Below are 7,667 nucleotides of genomic sequence, written 5' to 3' on the forward strand. Positions count from 1 at the left end.
ATAAGCCAAACTCTGACACCGCCCAAGAATTAATGATTGTTTTATATTCCTGTTGGAATACAAGAGTTACTCATGAGTCTGTCTTCTTGTGCATATCAAAGTTTAGGTAAACTAGCAGCAGTTGAAGTCTTTTAAACCCCCCTCTCATATTCCAAACAGAAGACCGCTCACACCAAGTATGTACTACTGCGCTTGGTCTCGCATAACGGCCACCTGAGGGACGTTGAAAGTTCATCTCTTTTAACTGCAATGTGTTCCTAATGGCTGCTTGTTCAGTTAATTCTCTGTGAACAAGCAAGATCATTGTCCTATGACTTGAAAGCTAAACACATTTTCTACATGAAAGGCTTTATGTTGGCCTTTGTGATCTTTGAGTACAGTACACTTACAGTGCATTTAAGGCTGACATCTGTAACTGCATAATAGCCCACGGGTCAATTGTAATGTGTGTGTGTGTGTTTAGAATGAAAACTCTCCACCAAGACACGCCGTATTGTTCCTTGTTTTACTGAATAACTGTATACAATTGTCACAGGCTCAGTTGTGAGAGTACAGTTCCTTCATTTAAATGCATTAAAGAATACAAAAATAAAACCTTTATATAACATTATTCGATACATATGACAAGGAGACTTGAATGACTAGCTGACATCTTCCCAGATTTGAAACAAGTCATGTGATAACTGACAGGAGGGACAACAGAACATAAACACAGAAAAGGAAAAGGGGGAGTATGTAAATATTTTTGTTAGAATATGTAGTATATCAGATATAAAGTGCATTTTTATCTGCGTGACAGTTGAATAAAATGTCTAGATCATATTTCCATATCAGGTTTTACTTTCTTGTGTGAGAACTACAGTCGATGAGGCTCAATTCATGTCTTTATAGTGGCGCCTGTTATTGAACAACTTTATGATTCCAGACAGCTTGTTCTTATTGGTTGCTCCATTAAACTTGTTTGGGTGATCCAGATGTTATCCGGTTATTCTCGATGAGTGAGAAAACCTTGGGAGTCACATTATCTCAAACCACAGAATGGCTCAGGAAACACTCTTTTTAAGGCGTCCTTATTTCCATTACAAAAACATTGTAATTGTGTAATTGGGACTTTAACTAGGATATTATACGTTATATACGCTGTGTGGGGGTACCTGTAGAAATTCCTAGGTGCCCATTAGCGTGGAATATGGAATACATCTTAGTGCCTGACGATGGTTATGTCTTGAAGCAGCCCTTTACTGAAGAAATCAGTAGCCTATATACATTGTGGTTAGCCAACAAAACAGATAGAAATTCCACTTTGCACAAACAACATCTCTACGATCTAAGCCAAGACAGATGCAAGGCATGAGTGGTGATGCACTGTGGGTTGATTCATGCAAAAGGCTTATAAGTGCTGCAGAACATAAAATTTTCATGATTTTTTTAGACTACACAACAAATATATAATGATGTGTGATGATGGTCCATATCCTTAATGATGGCCCAGAAGGATCTCTGGAGACACTTTAGTGTTTGGATTTTTTCATCCTGGAAGACAAAAGTGAAGATCGTCATCGTCAATCAATGAATGGAACACCTCGACTGCAGAGTCTGCAATAGTCTCCCACAGTGTGGTCTCCAAAAACAAGAAACCGGGGTGAAAAAACATGGGCACGAACAAGTGGAACAACTGTGGCTGTAGGCAACCTCCTGATATCATTTGTAATATCTCCACAAGATCTACATTTGAAGTAGTATGTAAGTTCTGCGTGTGATTTAACATGCTGGTGCTGCTACTCCGGTGTTGGTGTGAAACTCATGCGTGTTATGAATGACCTCATTAGCGTATTAATGCTGGCTGAGCAGTTTGCTCCTTTATGGCTATTACGACATTGGTTTTGTCGGTTGAGATGAAAAGTTAAGCTTTTTCATACACTCCAATCGATTATTTTATAATTTGCGTTTGGCTAAATAAATACCTTGGAGCACTTATGGTATGTTGATGGTTATATATGAACTTCTTTAGCAACATTAAAATACATTACAATACCATCCAGCATAATGAATGCAGTGTCACTGCAAGTTACAACAGTGAGCCGAACTACTAAAATAAAAAAAAATCATAACTCCAACACAAATGCAACAAACAAAAACACTATTCCAAAAATCCTATTGAAAATCATTGATTTAGTTATGAATGGGTTTTTGGAGTAAAAATGCTTAAATTGTAAAAACTTTCCGGTAAGTGTATTTACAAGGCAATTATTTAGAGTGAAACTAGATATACCATAAAGATACAACATATGGACTATTTTATATTTCTTTTTGGGAGAAAACTGGCCTTCTGCCAACAACCCATACTACTGGCCATATTATTTGCCCGTTATGGCTCTTGAATATGCAACCCCCTAGTTACTAGTAACTTTGCTATAATGCGTCCACTTCCTTTTTTGACATCACTCTGCAATGTCTGCACTTGTCATTAGTGATGAGGCCGATCTCATCCAGTATCGGTGTCATTATGGCCGTAATTAATACTAATAATTAATTACACACAATATATATAAATGTTGTTGTTTTTTGCCGTTTTCTGAAATAAAACAAACAATAAAACACAAATAACAAAGTGATCCCCCTGCATCCATATGATTTTTCTATACCTGGCCCTCGGTGGACACCCCTGATCTACACATACTATATACTCCAAAAACCAACAATACCACTTTAGATTACCGGAAACATCAGCAGGCAGATGAGAAGCCTTTGTAACGTGTAACCTAGTTCGAAATGGTTCTATTGTAATTTATATACCAAAGAATATATTGTGATTTATATAGCTATATGGGAATATGTTAACAGGAGTTCCTGTTTCTCTAACTTCCTGACCTTATACTATATCATTTGGGATATACACAGTATGCATATGTTCATTTATGGTATCAGGGATCGGCTTGGAAGTGAAAAAATGTGGATGAGTGCATCCCTACTTGTCATCAGTCAAATTCCACTTTCAGTTGCACATTGACACAACGAAAGGCACGTAAACACATTAACAAGGTTAGGTATGGTAATGATATCATACATTACAAATGTTTGCCTTTTACAAAGGGACGCATAAAGGAAATGATTGTCTTGTTCAAGAGCAAAATAATATACGGTTTACAATTCCCTCTGTGCATTTATTCACACTATAAAAAGCTTGTAAAGCCTCCCCGGAGACTTTTTTTCATTGGAAACGCATAGAGCTGATCCATTGCAAACGACCACCATCTTGCTGTGTTGTAATGCGGACGAGCGGTCACACCTCACCAGCGACATACACAAGCCCCGAGATCCTCGTCTTTTGAGGGAGACAGTTTGACTGTGCTTGTATTGTCCATATGTCAGTTTGGTGCAGTTGAGGGTGAAAGTCGTCAACTGTCAACACAACAGGGTAGCTTTTGACTCACATTGATACTGACTTCCAGCAATGTGTGCCTGGACTGTATTTTAACCATTTTAATAGTTTCAAAGAGTAGACGTTCTTCCATTATGGTCACAACAAGCCCTTCTGATGTGCTGAAGGTCAACGCTAAGGCTGGATTTCAACTACAGGACTCACGGTTGGATACACACCTAGCATGGTTCAGAATAAGGCCTTGTTTATTAGTTATATTCATCATGTATGGATTAAAAAGTGGAGGGATTTCATGTAAACTATCAAAATCTAAAAAACATTCCCATGGGAAACAACAATACGTATGGACTTTGAGTATATGACAGTAGTCATGTACTAGCATGTTTTGACTACAGGAGCCAAACTAAAGAGGACCGTTAGGAGGTGTTACTCCCATTCAATAGTCCATTGAGTCGACGTCGATATGCGCATTTGCTGCTTTTGCATGCCAATACTGCTCACTTAGAATCTCTATAGCAGAGGGAAGCGGATTCGCTGAGTGCCAGACGTCCAACTTAGACATAACCCTGCATGGTTTATTTACTGTACTGTACTGTACTGTGGAAAAACTCACTTGTTGAGTGCGTTCTTCAGGTACTGCTGCAGCCATCTGATTTCGGGGTTCATACACACTTCCTTGTTTGTCTTCAGCTTGGCGCTATTCAGGAGACAAGAACATCACGGGTTTCAGTCGGAGATCAAAGAGTGACATGTTGACACGTTGATATCAAACAAGGGGGATTGGCACTGATGTGTTACTGTAGCGTGAGGACTTTTTTCCACACACATTTTGATATTAAAATTTGTATGTTAAAAGTATTTCAGTGCACACTGTGGTTTTGTCCAGAACAAAAATCACAGTAATCCTCTTCCTAATTCCCATCTCTCATCCTAACACATAAAATCATCTTGTTTCTAATCCTACAAATTTCCTTCACTGTTTTGTAACAATTTGTAACTTGTCCTTCAAATCTACTATGTCTTTGTACTTCCATATATTGTGCACTTCTTGCATGTATTGACACTTACTACCATCAAATCCTATTTAAAAAGCTGTGCATCCACTTTCCAACACACTGCCACTTCCTGTGCACGCTTCGGTGGACCCACACACTTAAAATGCAGTCTGGGCCATGTGTGAGGGTGCGAGTAGCGACAGAGGGGTGTGTTCGCACACATGCATGCACAACTCTTTTCTCTGGCCTGTCACACTCCCTGAGATTGATGGTGAGAAATGTCCAAGTAGGAAACCTGGTAAACTTTTTTTTTTACACTTATGGTTCAGTACACTGATGTGGACCAAAAATAAAAATATGCACTTTCACAATGGTATTTGTGTCATGGGACCAAAAGCTACACAGTAAAGGACATATGCATACAAGCAATAGAAGTACATAATGCAAGTACTTGACTGGGCTGCTTTCTTGACATACAGTATTACATGACATAATTCAAATAATTCTTGAATATTTAACTATGTAATATTTATATTAGCTATTTTTACCACCTTAAATTACACAAAATGCGTCTAAAATATACTTTTATTGTGACTCACACAGAGGGAGAGAGAAGTATTTTCTCTTATATTTGCTTTTTGCTGTCTCTATAACATTGGTTCAATGAGTTCAAGCCATCTGAACAGCACAAGAGTTCACTTGCAAGCGGACAGAGACCCATCCCTCAAGCGGTCTCGGTCCACTTGTCTGGTTCACACCAGTGTACATTACAGCAGAAAGCATCAAAATCTGTTTTAACCAAACCAAACATGACAAGTTGAAGTAGAAAGGAACGCTACCCCTGATCCATGCAGGAATTTAAAAAAAACCTCACATGACTTGGAAGGGGCAGTTGGGCGTATGGATGAAGCGGAGCTCTCGGATGTATCCACGAGGGAGACTGTTGACTGTTGAACGACAGTAGCATCTCTCCACCAGACTGATGGGCTTTGCTGTGGAGGAGCAATTATATTATATGTACACAATATACAGCAATATACAATGTCATTTTTATATTGATTTTTCTATTTCACTTGTAGTTTAGTTACTTTAGGTCAGTGGTTCTCATTTATGTTCTCTCATGTACCCACTGGGAGACAGAAATGTTTTCACACACCCCAGATTTGAAATAGTATTGAGAAACTGATAATATCTATTTATTTATCTGTACATACACAGACTGACCTCAAACCTGAAACCAGTGTAATACGAGCAAAATGGAGAACAGTAGACAAATTCATTTATGTGGGCAGGGTTTGCACTAATATTGAAAGTACTCCCTGCCTCTCACGACCCCCTGACAGATCACCACGGTCTCCCCAGGGAAGCAAAAGCTGTGGGCCTATACCTAATGGCCAAACTTAAGCTTAAATTCATTTTAAAATTATTATTTTTGAGGCATGTTGAATGAATGAAAAAATCTTACTGAATAAAATGCGACACAAAAAGACCCCTCTGGAGGGTTCACTGATAGGTCCAATACATCTATATACGTAACAACATATGATTAGTATACAACCATACAAGACTATCCCAGATGACTTTTGATACAATAACCATCTTATTACAGACATTTTTACAATTCTAAACAAAATAAATCTGGTTTGCCACGATATTAATACAATATTTGCATGCAAAATAAACTATTAGGAGTAGAAACAGGTAGTAGCAGGACTCTGATGGCTGATGGATGTTCCTGTTTATAGTTAAATCTCTTGTGCAAACGGTGGTCACGGTTGGTTTATAATGGAAAATAAACGGAACTGTGTTATTGTAGTGTTCAGGAAAACCAAACCAATGATATCCAATAGGTTAAGTAATCCTAACCCAAGATATTCATTGAGTAGAAGTGAGAAGATAACATTACAGGGTGAAAAAACAAATGAGAGGAGAAAAAGATACGTGTGGAAAATTACGCTCCATGCTAATACATTTTTACACCTGATGCCATATTTGCATGACAAAGAGGGCGCAGCTTTCTGATGTCGCCATTCAGACTAGCGGAGGCCTTTTCTTAATGGTGCCTCATTTGGGCTTAATTAAAGCGTAAACAACGCGGAAAAACAAATAAACATGCTGAGCAGCAAACCACACACGCATCCAATCACCTAGTGATTTATGCACGGCTGAAAATACTACATTTGACGTCAAAATAGCTTTTAAAGTTTGGAATAAGGATGACAAGATAATTCAGTACCGCTTTAATTTATATGCCACATTTGAAATGTTTTGATATTATGTTTTGAATATTATCATAAAATATCACTTTACGCATAATTCGTTGAATTACTCGTGAATTAATAAGTCATGATATTAGTAGTTTGTAGTCCCATATTAAGTTTAAAGCTTGCCCATGACAAGCTCAGTAAAATAGAAGCACAAGGGTTTGGACAAACGAATCGACCTTAAAAAAGTACAAAATTGAATTCATACCTTGCAATGGAGGCACATATGTCAGCAGTGTGAGCACAGCCACAACTGCGATTAACTTCACATCCATCCTGGGTTATGTCACCGGTACCTGGTCCTGCTCACAATTAGTCCTGAGGAGTTGTGAGGCACCACGGAGCTGCTCCTCGTTAAATTCAGCATCACTGTAGAGCTGCCATCAGAGAGGAAAATTCAATTTCCGGTCTTGATGTCAAAATAAAACTACTGCATGGCGATAGTTCGCCTTTGCCGACTTCTCTATGGAATAATTGCTCGGTAAATTGGTGAAAAAAGTATCATATCCACATTCGTAAAGCACTGACTTTGATGAGAGCGGCTTTACTAGCGTATACCTTCTTTAAAACAGGCTTACGTTTCAGATTCGTTTTATTTTGGTGGCATCTGTGTTTCCGATTCCACAAAAAAGGGAGCACAAGGGATACACAAGCGTAAAACTTATACAAAGTTAGTACAAAGTTAAGTCACCACATTACAATAGATTGTAATAAATTGTAATATTTCAGAATTATATTTTGAGAAAAACGTCCCAGTACTACACATTTCCCCACTGAGGGACGAAAAAAGGCATATCTTAAGAAAAAAGTTATGATTTAACAAGATTAAAGTAATTTTAACAGAAAGTTGTGGCAATATTACAATACTTAAATAATAATTTTACAAGAATAAGGTGTAATATTATAATGAAATAGTAATATTACAGAGGAAAAGCAGAATTTTACAAGGAAAAAATGTTGGAATTTACTACAAGAATATCAGAAAACTACAAAAAATACAAAGACAGTGGAGTCTTGGTTAGCATC

The 7,667-nt window shown here is 37.8% G+C and overlaps 1 protein-coding gene across 1 annotated transcript; it reads right to left on the reverse strand.

Annotated features, from left to right (window-relative positions):
* Positions 1-491: 491 nt before the first annotated feature.
* On the reverse strand, positions 492-6,998 carry cxcl12a (chemokine (C-X-C motif) ligand 12a (stromal cell-derived factor 1)). Its single transcript, XM_058058497.1, has 4 exons — positions 6,850-6,998; positions 5,252-5,369; positions 3,996-4,079; positions 492-1,533 (listed from the first exon to the last, which is right to left on the reverse strand). Exons 1-4 carry the CDS (start codon positions 6,914-6,916, stop codon positions 1,512-1,514), a joined length of 291 nt encoding a protein of 96 aa, XP_057914480.1. The 5' UTR covers positions 6,917-6,998; the 3' UTR covers positions 492-1,511.
* Positions 6,999-7,667: the final 669 nt, after the last annotated feature.

This window comes from Doryrhamphus excisus, chromosome 20 (assembly GCF_030265055.1).
Source record: "Doryrhamphus excisus isolate RoL2022-K1 chromosome 20, RoL_Dexc_1.0, whole genome shotgun sequence".
Taxonomy (NCBI): Eukaryota; Metazoa; Chordata; class Actinopteri; order Syngnathiformes; family Syngnathidae; genus Doryrhamphus; species Doryrhamphus excisus.